Source organism: Chinchilla lanigera, unplaced genomic scaffold (assembly GCF_000276665.1).
Source record: "Chinchilla lanigera isolate Chin_1 unplaced genomic scaffold, ChiLan1.0 scaffold00162, whole genome shotgun sequence".
Lineage (NCBI taxonomy): Eukaryota > Metazoa > Chordata > Mammalia > Rodentia > Chinchillidae > Chinchilla > Chinchilla lanigera.
Genome location: NW_004955563.1, coordinates 893,322 through 908,711, shown reverse-complemented (window position 1 = coordinate 908,711; position 15,390 = coordinate 893,322). Strand labels below are relative to the sequence as shown.

Sequence of the window (15,390 nt, the reverse complement as noted above, 5' to 3'; positions counted from 1 at the left end):
GCTGTGCTGCTGAGCTAAATCCCCAGCCCCTAGGCTGCTCTTGGACTCACTGTGTAGCCTTGAACTGTGGTGATCCTCATGCCTCAGCCTCCTGAGTACTTGGGATGATACAATCTCTGATTTTTCTGTCTCTGTTCTTTCAATTCCTTTTCTGATTCTCTCTCTTTCTCAACCTCCCTTGTCCTCCCCTTTTCAATTTCTCTTAGTTTCTCTCCTGTGTTCTTTCCCATTCTTTTTTTTTTTTTTAGTCTTTTTGAGACAGGGTCTCGCTATGCAGTTCAGGCTGGCCTTGAGCTCACTTTGCAGCCCAGGCGGGCCTCGAACTCGCAAGGATCCTCCTGCCTCAGCCTCCCAAGTGCTCGGAGAACAGATGTGCGCTCTTCTTTCCCATTCTGTTGGTCTCTGGCCGCTCTCCCCTCCCTCGCTCCCCTCCCTACTCACCGACTCGGGGTTCTTGACAAAGACCTTGGTGCCCCCCATCTGGTACTGGTCCGGCTCCATGTTGACGGCCCGGAGCAGGTGCTGGACGCCCTGGCGTTCGTCCCCACGCCACCGCGGCCACGTCTCTGGGGTCAGGATGGCGTACCTGGGGCGGAGGGCAGTGCGGCTTGGAGCGGGTGTCGCTGTGGGCACGCAGGGGGCGCCGGGCGCGGGGCGCAGGGCCTCACCTCTGCAGGAACTTGGCAAACTGGCGGCGGTAGGCGAAGCCGGCCCTGCGTACCCGGATGTTCTCCCGCAGGCCCAGGTACTCCACCTGGTGCTTGACTCTGGGGCGGGAGAGGGCAGACCAAGGGCCTGGGGTCTGGATGCATGCCCGGACAGCTGGGGGTGCGCCCTGGGGTCAGGGGCGCTTTGGGGCCCAGCCTGGGAGCCCGTTCTTGGGGTGCGGTGCGGGGACAGGCGTCTGTGCTCGTCCCTGGGGTTAGCCCTGGGGTCACTTCTCCGGAGTGGGTGGGGGCGCTGTGCTGGCCTGTGGGCCCGTCTAGGAGGTGGGGGCGTCCCCGTCAATTCTAACTGTGTCCTGGTCTCAGGGGCCAGGCCGGAGTGAGCCCCGGACTGGGGACGGCGTGTGGGTCGGGGGGGCATGGGCGGCCGTGCGCGGGGCGTCACCTGCTCTCCTCCCAGTCCCGGGGCCTCTTGGTCTCGTTGGGCTTGATGCAGCGGATGTAGTGGGGTGTGCACCTCTTCAGCGTGGCCACCAGGTCGTTGGCTTGTTTCTGGGTCACAGGAGAAGGCAGAGGTGAGGGGTGCACAGATGCTCCTCCGCTTGGCCCCTCCACGCCCACCTCTGGGTCTCCTGAGTGGCTCCGGGAGTGGCATTGGTATTGGGCGTCCACCAGCCCCAGCCCAGGGCGAGGAGCTTTTATGTCTGTGGCACTCAACACATACTTGGGTACATGGAAGAGCTCAGTGAATGTTTGTTGACTGAGTAACAGAACCCTCAGGAAAAACAAGTTGCCCAGAACATTTCTGCCTCTCCTTCAGGGCTCAGGGACTTTAGGAGTCAGGAACTGTGTGTGCACTTGAGAGGTCAGCCTTGGGTTGTGCATCAGCCCTTTTGTGAGACAGGTTTCACTAAGCTGCCCAGGCTGGGCTTGAACGTACCACCTTCCTGCCTCAGCCTTCCAGAGGGCTAGGATTATAGGCATATACCACCATGCCTGGCTTGAGTTGTGCATTTGAGTCACCCCAGGGAAAAGGGGATGCAGTCTGGAAATCATTCCAGATGGCAGGGGCTGGGGGAGGTGCTGACGGACCCAGACTCTGCTGTGTGACCAAGGCGGGGACTGCCCCTCTCTGAGCCTTGGTTTTTCAGCCTCTCAGGTGGGGCTGAGCTAGTTCCTCATGTGGGTAAAGTGCCCCAGTTGCAGTCAGCACCAAGTGAGTGCTCAATAAATGAGTGTTAGCCTGTATTCCTAGCATTCGGGAGGCTGAGGCAGGAGAATCACTGTGAGTTCAGGTCTGCGTGGCTTCACAGTAAGTTCAACCCTGTCTCAAAAACAAACACACGAACACACAGTTGTTAGCATATTATCAGGGTAGGACCCCATGTTCATAGCGGCATTAGTCACAGTAGCCCAAAGGCGGAAGCCAACTAAATGTCCAACACATGAATAAATAGGCAGGGATATAGTTTATCCTTACCGTGGAATATTATTCAGGTATGTTAAGGAAGAAATTCTAAACTTTTTTTTTTTTTTTTTCAGACAGGGTCTCACTGTGTAGCCCAGGCTGGCCTTGAACTCACTATGTAGCCCAGGCTGGCCTCAAACTTGCAGCGATCCTCCTGCTTCAGCCTCCTGAGTGCTGGGATCACAGGTGTGCACCACCACGCCCGGCCAAGGGAGGAAACTGTGACACATGCTACAGCATGGATGGAACTTGAGCACAGGATGCTGGGTGACATCAGCAGACACAAAATGACGAACACCGCGCAGTTCTATGCCCGGAGAGTTCCCAGAGCCATGGGATCCACAGAGACAGGAAGTAGATGCTGGGTGTCGGGGAGGCGCTGGGGACTTAGTGCTTCTTGGGGACAGAGTTGAGTGTGGGAAGACGAGAGCTCTGGAGGCGATGGTGGGGGCGGCTGCACAAGCACGTGCATGCGGCGAATGCCGCTGAACTAGAACGCAGGAGAGACAGCGAGTGTGTGGTATGCAGACTTCACCACATTAAAAGGAAACGGGGGGCAGAGCTTGTGCAAGGCCCTGTGGTTCCAGCCCCAGCGCCATAACACACACACACACACACACACACACACACACACAAAGAGTAGCAAACGACCAAGGACGTTTGTCCAGTCAAGCTCCCTAAACCCGGAGCTGGAGGGAGACACTGCTGGCCGAGGGGGCCTCGGAGAGACTGGGGATGGACGCTGGAACCGGGAGAGGAGGGGGCCTGTGGCGGGACCCCCGCACGCTGCTCCGTCTTACACATCCCAGGCCCACCTTGATCTTGGAGCCGGCAGTGCTGGGGCGGCCCTTCTTGTCCACGTCCAGCTTCTCAGGAAAGAGCATCCGGAGGAAGGCCCTGGGCAGGGGACAGGGGGTCAGGGGCAGCCGGGCCCTGGAGCATGCTGGCCCAGAGCCAGGGCTGCAGCAGCGCCACACTGCCAAATACGGGTCTTCTCTGAAGGTGGACAGGAGCTGCGGTGGGGGAGGGGGAGGTGGGAAGGAGGCCTTGTCCTTCCGGTTCCTTGATTTATCTGTACTTTTTAGTCTTCATGATCAGTGTTTGGTTTATATTGAATGTCCCCCTGGAGCCTCAGGTGATCTCAGGAGGGACCTGGGAAGGTGACTGGGTTATAGGGACATCAGGGCTGAGTGCTGGTGGAAAGTGGGACCTGACCCGGAAGGGCTTGGCTTCCTTCTACTCTCTGCTTCCTGCGGGCCATGAGGGGAGCAGCTTTTCCTCCGCCAGGCCCCTCTGCCACGTGCGGCCCCGCCTTGGGGACAGCTGCCTGAGACTGAAGCCTCTACACACTGGGAGCTGGAAAAAGCTCCTACTCTAAGTTGCAGGTGATATTTGCACACAGTGGAGAGCACCTGACCATCAAAGAGGACAAACTTGAGGTATTTGTAGGAAAGTGGGTGCCCTTGAGGCCATAATGTTAAGTGACATAAGTCAGATACACAAGCTTAAATGTCACATGGTTTCTCCCATATGAAACTCAGCGTATAAATACAGAACAAATAAAAGATAGCTAATGAGAAGTAGGGAGATAGAGCCTTCTCAAATGGGAAGGGGGGCTGGGGATTTAGCTCAGTGGCACAGCGCCTGCCTGGCAAGTGCAAGGTCATGAGTTCGATTCCTGGTACTGGAAGAAAAACAAAAACAGAACAAAACAAAACAAAACCAATCAAATGGGAAGGGGATCGAGATGGAGGAGGGGAAGGGAGGGGAGGGGAGGAAAAAAGAATTGAGGTGTGTCCTGTACGTGGACCAACTCCATACAAAGAATGTGATCACTGGGTACTACAAATGTGGACTAATAAAAAACTAAAAACTAAAAAAAAGTGGCTAAGGCAGTCGTGCATAATTGGGTAGCAGGTGAACTACAACAACTAAGTAGAAAACCATGTCCATGGGTGAAGTACCTGGGGCAATAGGGCAGGTCTCCTCCTGGGTACCATCCCACGTATGTGCAAAGAAGTACATGCAGAGATGCTCACGGCCTCACCTGTGTGTGGTAGCCGCAGGTGGGGAACATCCTAAGTGCTCGGCATCTGGAATGGGCTAAATCTCTGTGGCCCGCTCACTACCCTCCCCTCATCTCAGTAAGACTTTCCCTCAGCACCTGATGGGAAATTACCACCTAATAGGTAAGGATGTTTCTGTGAGGATGATGGAAAGGTTCTGGGATTAGGTAGGAGCAATGGTTGCTGGGCACTGTATTTAATGTCAATAAATTGTACACTTCGGGTAGTTAAAAATAGCTGGGCATGGTGGTGCATGCCTATATCCCAGCACTTGGGAGGCTGAGGCAGGAAGATCACTTTGAGTATGAGTTCAAGTCCAGTCTGAACTACACAGCGAGTGAGACACTGCCTCAAAAAAACCAACCAATGATCCAACTAATTAAGTACATAAATAAAATCTATGTTACATGTTTCACCACAGTTAAACTAAGGAATGAATGCTCTTCCTTCTCTCTGGCCTTTCACCTACTTAGTTTTTTTCAAAGCTGTTCCCAGTGGTTCTCAGACTTCAGGCATCAGACAGGAGAATTTGTGGAAATACACTGCCACGTACCACTGGATGTTTCTCTTTCTCAGGTCTGGACTGTGACGCAGTAATTTCCAGACCATGATGATGGTGCCGGTCCAGAGATCCCACTTGGAAAACCAAAGTTGTAGTTCTGTGCTTTTCCAATATGGCGGCTCCTGGGTTTCCAATATGGCAGCCATTGGTCACATGGACTAGTTAGGTCCCCAAAACATGGCCTAGCCACAATTGAGCTGTGCTGCGAGATATGTGTAGTGACATATGCCGTCATCTCAGCACTCGGGGAGGCTGAGGCAGGAGGATCTAAAGTTCAAGCCCAGCTTGAGCAACTTAGTGTGGCAAAACAAAACAAAAACTAAAAGCCAAAACAAAGCAAAACCACTGTGGCAGTTCGGACGAGCTATTCCGGACAGAGTACTTGCTCCGCGAACTGATGCCGACCCAGCTGCCGCCTCGGGTTTCCAAGACCAATAAACTGAATGTACACTTCTCTCTTTTGCCTCTAGAGCCTCAAAACTTTCCCTTTGCTCTGAGGACCCCTGCATGAATCCCTGGAGCCCATCCCCTGCACAATAACCAGCCAATCATCAGTCAGCCAGTCCCTGTCCTGTCTGCCCTGTCTCCGCTTCCTAGAACCGTGCCTGTGATCTACCCTGGCCTGCACATTCCTGTTGCTCTGCTCTTCCCAGACGGACGTCGATTTCTGAGACTCTCTGCTTGCTCTGGAGTTGGTGCTGTAGGCTGCGTGTCTCTGCTTTCTAGTTCAAGTTCAGCCTCTCCCTTTCTGTCACCCCAGGACCAGCGCTGTGTTCCGATGTGCTTCCTGCCTCAGCCTGCGGAGGTGCCAGTGGCGCCGACCACTGTGTAACATTTTGAGGTAGAAAGAGCTGAATGATAGCACCGGGCGCACAGAGGTGGCGGTGGTGGGATGGAGCCCCGCGAGGTCCAGCTGAGAAAGCCGAAGCACGCCGAGCTCGTTCCCCTGCGCGGAAGGGTAACTGCCCCCCTGGCGGTGCCTGGGTTTTTTGTTTTGTTTTGTTTTGTTTTTTTTTTTTTTTGGTTTTTCTCCGGTACCGGGAACCGAACTCACGACCTTGCGCTTGCCAGGCAGGCGCTTTTGCCGCTGAGCTAAATCCCCAGCCCCGGCGCCTGGGTTTGTAGAGAGGCGCTCCGGACAGGAGGTTTGAGGAACCGAAACCAGATTTCCCAGGATGCACTGCTCCCTGTGGACCTGGAGTTACTTTTTGTTTTGTTTTATTTTTGCCCGTGCTGGGGGTGGAATCCATATAGAATAGAGTCATCCTTGGGAGCTGGTACAAGTGCATCTTGGACCTTAATCCTTGTCCCTTCTCTCCCGTTTCCCTCCGTCCCTAGATCCCCTTCCATCTGCAAGAGGTCTACCTCCCTGTTTTCTATCATCTAGCGTTTATTTTGCCTTTTACATACTTTATACTTCGGGTTTCTCATGTAAGAGAAACTGAAATTTAACTGCATCTCATTTGTTTTACTTAGCATTGCAATCGCAAATTGCGTCTATTTTCCTACAGATGACTTAAATTTACCCTTCTTTATGGCTGAGTAGTACTCCCTTGTGTGTAAATGCCACATTTCCTTTATCCATTTATTTGTTGACGGACCTATGGGCTATCTACAAGATTTACAGTTACTTTTAGATCAGAGCCATTTCCCAGCACCACAGCCATCCCCACAGGTCCATGGGAGGGAGCTTGGGAAAGATGGAGTGGTCCCGAGTCCCCCTCCACCCCGTGAGCTTCTGCCAGATCCCCAGGCCCACGGCCACTCACTGCTCACTGGTCTGCATCAGCTCGATGAGATCAGAGAAGAGAACGTCTCTGTTCCTCTCGCAGAAGCCGCTGACGTCGTAGGAGACCTAGGGGAAGGGAGGTGGAGGGTGGGATGTGGGGCGGGGTGGTTGGGCCCAGATGCTCCGCCGTGAGAGGATGGGTTATGTACTGGCCCGGCTCAGTGGAAGCTATGGTTCAGGACGGCGGGTCGGGGGTGCTGCGTGGGCTGGGCTCCCTGGGGGCGGCGTCCTGAGTCACAGGGGCGGGAACGTGGGCTTTAGCCGCTGGAGGGCCGGGTCGGTGGAGTCCTGCAGCCCTGGCTGGGGCCCGGGCAGGACCTTTGGAGTCTGGGAGTGGGAGAGCGGCTACCAGGAGTCGCTGGGGGCGGTGAGGGGGAGCCCGAGGGACCAGGCCCACGCGCCGGGGGTCACGCACTTTGCCCGCGTAGTGGTGGATGACGAAGCCGCTGCTCCAGCTGTTAAAGTGCTCGTGAGTGCCCACGGCCGCCTGCAGCTTCTGCAGCAGTGTCTGGTCCGCGCCGCCGCCCGTGGCGTGCATGGTGGCACACACGTCGTCCAGCACGCTCATGATTCCCGGGGGGCTCTGCGGGGCGAGGCCGGGCAGACGGGGCTCAGCCGGTGGGGTGTGTGCGTGGCCCTGCCCCATCCCGCTGGCCAGCAAAAGGGAGGGAGGTCAGGGGTGAAAGAACGGTGGGCGGCAGGGGCTTCCAAATGCACAAAAATGGTGATAGAGGAAGAGGCCTGCCATTTTAGCACTCAGGAGGCTGAGGCAGGAGGACTGCTCAGGCCAATCTATCCTACACAGAGCTCAAAGCCAGCCTGGGCTAAAACGAAAACAGACAGAAAAGAGACAAAACAGTGGTGGAGGGGTGCTGGTTGTGCGGGGGCAGCTGCGGGGAAAGCTCCCTGGGGAGCAGGAGCGGGTGGGGCACCCTGTACGGACCCGTGCCTCTTTCCCTTCCTGAGACTTAGTGATAGGACACTTGTGAAGTTTGTCTTCTGCAACCCCGAAGAGGGGAATGTTTGTTGAATGAATACACGAAAAACAAGCAGGAGGGCAGAGTCAATGGATGTGTTGGCTGGTGGCCTTATGCTGCAGACCTTGAGCCTAGGGTAAAGCTGGTGGCGGAGCCCGGGTGCTACAGCCCGATTCAGAATCTCCCAGGCTCAGCCGCGGTGAGACCCCCACCCGAGAGGTGGCCCAGCCCTCACCAGCTTGTTTTCGATGAGGTCGCAGACGACTTTGTTGTTGAAGTACTCGATGGGGGTCCAGCGGATGCCCTCCTGTACATACTCCTCCTGGAGGTGCAGAGGGGCGCGGGCGCTGGGGAGGGAGGTGTGGCCAGCACTCCTCCCCACTTCCGGTCCTTTGCCAAACTAACATCAGACCGTGGATAAATGCCCTAGTGTCCCTCTTTTTAATTGAACTTAAATCTGCTTCACAGCCTCACTGCCCCCTTAGGGACCTCTTGGAATCATCTCCCAGGGAAACCATTCGCTTCGGTATCCTGGCAGCAGGCTGCGCATCTACGGGAGGGGCAAAATCAAATCCACAGGGACTGGAGGGTAGTACTGGGCGTGGAACCCATCATGGCCGCTAGGAAAGTGCTCTACCACTGAGCTACACCCCAGAGCGCAGCATGGAATCCTGTGTGTCTCTTCACCATCAAGCCTGGCTCTTTTTTTTTGAGATGGGTCTTGTTATGTTGCCCAAGTTCAAAACCAAGGGCTCAGCCGGGCGTGGTGGCGCACACCTGTAATACCAGAACTCGAGAGGCTGAGGCAGGAGGATCGCTGCGAGTTCAAGGCCAGCCTGGGCTATAAAGTGAGCTCAAGGTCAGCCTGAACTGCCTAGCGAGACCCTGTCTCAAAAAGACAAAAACAAACAAACAAAAAAAACCAAGGGCTCAACTAACCCTCCTGCCTCAGCCTCCTAAGTAGCTGGAACAACAGGTTCCTGCCACTGCACTCAGCTAGTCACTGTTGAGTGAATTTAGAGAAAAATCTTGCAGTGGAGTCTGCTGCCTCATGTATCCCGAAGGCCTGGATGTAGAGGGCTTGGTCCCAGGGTGGCGCTGTTGGAGGTGGTGGAGGTGGGGCCTAGTGGAGCTCTTTAGGTCATTGGGGGCGTGGGCTTGTAGGGGATTGGATGGTTCTGGTCCCTCCCCTTTCTCCTCTCCCCAGTGAGGTGGGCAATCTGCCCCTCAGGTGCCGCTCCGGAGGCCTGAAGCCATGAGTCTGTTGGACCTTGGACCACAACCTGCAAAGTCTAAATAAATCTTTATAAGCTGATCACCTCTCCCCTTGGCATTTCAGCACAGCGACAGAAAGCTGGCCAACACAAGGAAAAGTAGAGTGGCGTGGGAACAGGATACTGGAGTGTCCCTGTGGCTCAGAGACTGAAGTGTCTGACGCCACCCCGAGTACCCTGCCCACCTGCTCGGCCTTCAGGGTGAGCTCGATGAATATCTGCTGCAGCTTTTCGTTGACGAAGTTGATGCAGAATTGCTCAAAGCCATTTCTCTGCCAAGGGAGGAAAGGTCCCCAGTTAGTAGTCCTGGTGTCCTCTGGGCCGCCCCGAGGACAGGATGTGGGTCGGGGGTTGGGGTACAGGGATTGAACCTGGAAGATCTCAAAGCCATAGATGTCAAGCACTCCAATGCTGTACTCTTCCTGTGGCTTCTGCATCGCGCGGTTGATGGCCTGCAGGGGGGTGGACAGCAGGTCACAGCCATGACTCCCCCAACAGTCTTGTGTGTAGAACCCAGAGCCTCACATATGCTAGGCAGAAACTCCACCACCAAGCTACACCTCTAGCCCTTTTAATTTATTTTTTAAATGTTGAGACAGTGTTTCACCAAGTTGCCCTGGCTGGCCTTGAACTTAGGATCCTCTTGCTTCAGCCTCCCAAGTAGCTGGGGTTACAGGTGTGGATAATAGCACCCAGCCCCACCACCCACTTGAGAAGCTGTTAGCCAAGTTCACAAGCTCTCTTCCAATGTTATCACCAATTTCTTTCTTTCCCCGAGTCCAGTCCCCCTGCCTTCCAATCAGCCACCCATAAAAGTGTTGTTGGAGTGTTGGGGACTCAGAAACTGGCTCTGCCATTTAACCTGTCTGTGCCTCAATTTTCTTATCTCTAAAATGGGTGAATAACAGCAAGTACTGGGCTGAGGTGCAGTTCTGTGGTAGACCTTTTGTCTAGATACAGGAGGCTCTGGGTTCTATCTCTAGCACCACAACAGCAAAAATAACTAATTCAGTAAGCAGCTACTGATTGAGAATCCCTTATTAGATTTTTTTGGGGGTTGTGCTAGGGATGGACCCCAGGGCCTTGCTCATGTTATCAAAGGTTCTACCACAGAACTACACCACCAGCCCTGCGTATCCGTTATTAGAAATGCTTGCGACCAAAAATATTTCAGGATTTGGGAACACACACAGACACACGCATAAAATCTCAGGATATCTCGGGATGGAACCCAGTTCAAACACAGAATTCTTTTGTGGCACACACACACATTATCCACACAATCTAAAGGTCATTTTATTTTGGTACTACCTAGCCTCAACATTTATTAATATTTGCTATATCCAAAGGTCATTTTATAAACTATTTTGGATTGACCTGTGTTTTTTCCCCAGATACTGGGGATTGAACTCAGAGCCTTCACAGTGAGCTACATTTCCCAGTCCTTTAGAATCGTTTTTAAAATTCTGAGACAGGGTCTTGCTAAATTGCTAAGTTACCCAGGCTGGGCTTGAATTTATGGTCCTCCTGCCTCAGCCTCCCGGAGGATGGGGTTACAGCCGTGCGCCACTGCACCCAGTTTGCATTTACATTTTCTACTTCCACCCCTGCCTGTGAGGTCATGGTTGGAATTTTCCACTTGTGGTGTCCCGTGGGTACTCAAAAATTTTGGGTTTCAGATTTGGAAGTTACAGATAGGGACGCTCAGCCTGTACCTTACAAAGCTTTTTCTGAGGATGCCACACGTAAAACACTTAGGACCGTGCACACTGAGTGCTACACAGTGTTTGTGATCGTTCTTAGTCCTGGCATATCCTGTTCCCCTCCAGCCCCATCCCATCAGCCATCACTTCATCTCCTTGACAACCTTCCGCGTGGCTCTCAAATGTATCTGCCTCTCCATCCCTGCTATGGTTGATACCTACACATCCCAAGTCTCGCGTGCTCATTGGCAGGGATCTCTGGAAGGTGACTGGATTATAGGGGCTTAGAGCTGACGTCATCGTGATAGGCGGTGGGATCTAATTGGAAGAGGTTCCACTGGGGGCGTGGCGTGGGAGGGCTTTCTCCCTCCCTGGCCCCTCCCTCCAGGCTCCGCTTCCTGTCCATCAAACAGGGAGCAGCTCTCTTCCTCCATCCCTCTGCCTTGGGTACTGCCTGGGAGCCAGCCAACTACGGGCTGGAACATGAGCCCAAAAAAACCTCTCCTTCCAATGTTGTGGGTGTTGGCTTTTTGTCCCAGCGAGGAAAGGAAGTAACTCAGACAATGCCTGTCACTGATGTCAACGTCTCTCACCCCTGGCCAGGAATTGGTGACACGATGACAGCTGCCTCCCCTTGGCTGGTCCGAGGCCACCCAGCAGCCCTAGCCCTGGTCCCACTCGCCTCCACCAGGAAGTCGAAGAGGCGGGCGTAGAGCCCCTTGGCCAGCGCGTCGCGGGTGTAGGCCGCCTGCTCCACGTTGAGGGTCACATTGATGGACTCGCTGCGCCCGCCCCAGCGGCTGTCCATCTTGCGGCTGGTCAGCTTCTCCTGCAGCCGGCCACTGTCGATGCCCAGCAGGTAGGCGGGAAAAGCCAGAACTGCCAGGTCCAGGACAAGGGGGTAGCTGGTCAGGCTCTTGGGGCTCCCGCGGGCACCTGCCTTTCCCTCGTCCCGTTATGGGCTCTGAATGAGGGGAAGCAGCCTCCACCTCCCTCCCCGGCACCCTCACTCACGGTCCGTGCTCTCCACGCGGGCGTAATTCCCCTCTTCGCAGAAGCTGATGTTACCCAGATGTAAGATCCCGGCCACAAGCTGCAGGACCAGCTGCTGCACGCCGGGCGGGATCCCGATGACCTGCATGGCATTCTGCGGGTACAACGGGGACAGAGCTTGTGCCGCCAGTCTTGGCCTCCGTCCTGCCCCTCCATCCACAGCACGGACCCAGGGGGGGAAGACGTCTGAGTGCCTGACTGCCGCGCCTGATTCATATCATGACAGTGCTCCGTGGGCAGAGCGAGCCGCTGCGGGGCTGGCGCGGCAGCCCGTGCTCACCAGGGTCTCACTGAAGTCGCTCCGGTCGTCCGTACCGTCCACCTGATAGGTGTCTGATTGATTGAGGTAGTAATAGTAGTCAGGCGTCATGAGCCCCAGGTTCTGGCGCTGCTCCTGGGAAGCCCCTTCCAGCAGCTGGAGGGCGGAGAGATGCTGGTGCCTGCGGACTGTGTCTCCCCGGACCTCCCCCGCCCTCGGGCGACCCAGGGCCCCTCCTCCTCCGCACCTGGTAGTAGATGTGGAAGTTCCTCTCCTTCTCATTCTGCATGACCACGCGCGACTTTTCCAGCAGGAAGTTGGAGATCTTGCCCCCATCCGGCTCGCCGCCGCGGCTGAACTGGATCTCAAAGTACTTGCCCTGCACCCCAGAGAGCATCGTGTCGGCCCCCAGGCCCCGGAGTGCAGCTGGGCAAGGGTTAGGCCTGGGTGTGATGAGCTGGGCTTAAGCAGCCATTCTGTCCTCACCTCCCGCTGGCTGCCTGCCTTCACCAGCGGCTTCTCTTGAGCCTTAGCTCAGCGGTGCCCTGGCCAGCGGTGCCCACCCTTTCCATCCCTCTGAGTCTCCAAGTTCTCACTCGAGGCATCCAGCCCTGTGTACATCTTTTTTTTTTTTTTTTTTGAGACAAGGTCTCACTATGAATTCCAGGCTGGCCTCGAACTCACAGTGATCCTCCTGCCTCAGCCTCCTAAGAGCTGGGGTTATAGGCGTGCACCCTGCATGTTCATCACATTTTACTGGGCACTTCCCAGATCCCTCCAGCACAGCACAGAGAGCGTCATGTCCGTGTGGGATGCTGTGGACCCTAGTGGTCCTTGGGTGTCTCCCGTGTGTTCTTCCTCAGCCCAGACAGGTGCCTTACGAGTCCTTTCTTTCGACCCTAACATCATCTGGATGTTGCCCTGGCCAGAGGTGAGAGGGCAGAAAAACCCCTTACTTCCTCTTCTACCACTTTTATCCACCTGCATCTAATAATACAAAGTACATCAGCATCCTCTCCAGGTAAACACTGCATACTGTATTGTATGCGAAAACTGCATAACATAAAGTGTGTACTGTGTCTTTGTCTTTCTGTGTATTAATAGTTTGAAAGGAAAGACTGTGTGATTCCATTTACACGGAGCTCTAGAACAGGTAAAGCTAGTACAGGGTATGGCAAAAACTAAACCAGAAGAGTGGTTACTCCTGCGGTTGAGAGTAGAGACGAACTGGGAAGGGACAAGAAGGAACTTTCTGTCGTGACGTGGAGGTGTGTATATTGACAGGGGTCTGGGACATACAGGGGTATGCACTTGTCCAAACTCAGCGTGGTCCACTTCAGGTAAATCTGTTTTTTGTATGCAAGTGTTACTTTCAAAGAAATAAAGCTGCACAGAAAAAAACAAGGAAAAGGGGCTGGGGATTTAGCTCAGCGGCAAAAGCGCCTGCCTGGCAAGCGCAGGGTCGTGAGTTTGGTTCCCGGTACTGGACAAAAAAAAAAAAAACAAGGAAAAGAAACAAAGAACTAAAAGCTGCAAATTTATATTGGACAAAAATTAATGGTCTGCATGCTGACTTTTTTTTTGGGGGGGAAGGGTAGTATCTGATTACTTTACAGTGTACCAAAACTATAAAGTGGTCCCTATAAATATGTAAGGTTATGATATGTCAATGAAATATCAGTGGATAGAGATGTGTAAAGCAAGTAACAGTTGAGTCTCTTGCCAAAATGCTTGAGATCAGAAGTGTTTCACATTTTGGATTTTGAAAGACTTGCATCCACATCATGACATATCTTGGGAATAATATTTCATACACGACTTATATGTAAGATCTGAGGGTGATTTTATTCACTGTTTTCGTGTGCTTGTGTTTTGATTTGGCCACACAAGGTCAAGGGTGGGATTTTCAACTGTAGCATCATGGTGATGTTCAAATACTTCCACATTTTGAGGAATTTCAGATTTCCAGATTAGATGTGTTCAGCCTGTGTAGTAAAATGTTAGTGATAAGAGTTTAAGACATGGGCACACAGGTGTTCACTGTAATGCTCTTTCAATTTTTATGTGTATTTGAAAAAAATTATAAAACAGGACAAATATTTAAAATGTAATTGTATGAAAATATATTTAAAATAACATAAGAATATTTAGGGAAATGAAAATGGTCAGGCCATTTCCACATGCGGGCATTGTACTGAAATTACTGAGGTCTATGAGACTGATATTAACACCAACTTTATTTTATGGATTAAAAAAATAGAGGAACCTCAGGAGACTGTATCATTTTTTTTTTTTCATCCAGGCTACACAGCTAAATCTACACAGCTAAATAGTGCCGGAATTCAGTCATAAATCCAGATCTGCTTCCCTATTCTGTCTTCCGCTGGGCCAGGCTATAAAAAAAAACCAAAAAACCCACAACCCCAAAAAGTGTTTGTTTCAAGAAAGAAAGAATGAATGTGGGAATAAACTGGACCTGAAATGTGAAAGGAACAGAGGTAGCATGGTTGTAGCCAAGGGAGTATTTAAGAATGTTACACAGAGCTGTCATGGCCTCTCCAGTTCTTCCAATGGGGAGCCTTTTTTCAAACGGACCATAAACAGAAAGTGAAGTAGCAAACAGAAGTAGGTGTTTCCAGCTGGATTTCTCCAGGGCTGTGGTCCTGGCTATACTGTGTGTGTGTGTGTGTGTGTGTGTGTGTGTGTGTGTGTAGCTGGGGTTTTTGCGTGACTCACAAAACGACTGGAATTGTTGTTGCGCACAGTCTTGGCGTTGCCAAAGGCCTCCAGTAGTGGGTTTGACTGCAGGATGATGTCCTTGACGTGCTGGGGGCAGAGGCAGGAGGGAAGAGGTCAATCTGGGTCAGGGGGCTGGGGGTGGGGATGAACCACTGTGCAGCTGGGGAAACCCAGCCAGTCCCTCTGCTTTTCTCTCCTCACCTGGACCTTCTCGCCCCCGCCAGACACCTTGGAGATGTAGCCCATGATGTACTTGGCAGCCACTGTCTTCCCAGCTCCACTCTCTCCACTGGGGTAGATGGAGAAAGGATGGTCAGTGGATAAGAATGACAGGAAGGGCCTTTTTGAGTGTCTAAACATCCATTCATCCATCCATCCATCCATCCATCCATCCATCATCCATCCATCATGATCCATCCATCCATCATCATCATCCATTCATCATCTATCCATCCATCATCATGATCCATCCATCAATCCATCATCCATCCATCATGATCCATCCATCCATCATCATCCATCCATCCATCATCATCATCAGCATCATTCATCATCATCCATCATCATCCATCATCATCATCATCATCATCCATCATCATCATCCATCATCATCCATCCATTCATTCATCATCATCATCCATCATCATCATTCATCATCATCATCATCCATCATCATCCATCATCATCATCCATTCATTCATCATCCATCATCATCATCATCCATCATCATCATCATCCATCATCATCATCATCATCATCCATCATCATCATCCATCATCATCATCATCCATCATCATCCATCATCATCATCTGTCAGCATCATCCATCATCATCA

At 52.8% G+C, this 15,390-nt stretch overlaps 1 protein-coding gene and 1 long non-coding RNA gene across 4 annotated transcripts in view; one reads left to right on the top strand and one right to left on the bottom strand.

Annotated features, from left to right (window-relative positions):
• Myo1f (myosin IF) overlaps positions 1 to 15,390 on the bottom strand; it is a 36,086-nt gene that overhangs the window by 7,919 nt on the left and 12,777 nt on the right. The window contains exons 5-19 of one of the 2 annotated variants that reach the window (XM_005413110.2): positions 14,757 to 14,844; positions 14,553 to 14,642; positions 12,064 to 12,195; positions 11,838 to 11,972; positions 11,519 to 11,651; positions 11,187 to 11,383; positions 9,173 to 9,253; positions 8,987 to 9,073; positions 7,763 to 7,849; positions 6,966 to 7,133; positions 6,531 to 6,616; positions 2,949 to 3,030; positions 1,111 to 1,217; positions 669 to 767; positions 442 to 586 (exon numbers count right to left, since the gene is read on the bottom strand). In XM_005413110.2, coding sequence (XP_005413167.1) covers positions 442 to 586; positions 669 to 767; positions 1,111 to 1,217; positions 2,949 to 3,030; positions 6,531 to 6,616; positions 6,966 to 7,133; positions 7,763 to 7,849; positions 8,987 to 9,073; positions 9,173 to 9,253; positions 11,187 to 11,383; positions 11,519 to 11,651; positions 11,838 to 11,972; positions 12,064 to 12,195; positions 14,553 to 14,642; positions 14,757 to 14,844 — 1,717 coding nt within the window. The remainder of the gene's footprint in view (positions 1 to 441; positions 587 to 668; positions 768 to 1,110; positions 1,218 to 2,948; positions 3,031 to 6,530; positions 6,617 to 6,965; positions 7,134 to 7,762; positions 7,850 to 8,986; positions 9,074 to 9,172; positions 9,254 to 11,186; positions 11,384 to 11,518; positions 11,652 to 11,837; positions 11,973 to 12,063; positions 12,196 to 14,552; positions 14,643 to 14,756; positions 14,845 to 15,390) is intronic. The other variant, XM_013509136.1, reaches the window with a different exon arrangement.
• On the top strand, positions 2,303 to 11,192 carry LOC102009117. 2 transcript variants are annotated; one of them, XR_265015.2, is made up of 4 exons: positions 2,303 to 2,487; positions 5,522 to 5,719; positions 8,867 to 9,002; positions 11,108 to 11,192. It is a non-coding gene; the product is annotated as an uncharacterized LOC102009117 (long non-coding RNA). The 2 variants fall into 2 exon arrangements; XR_001232368.1 differs by lacking the exon at positions 5,522 to 5,719.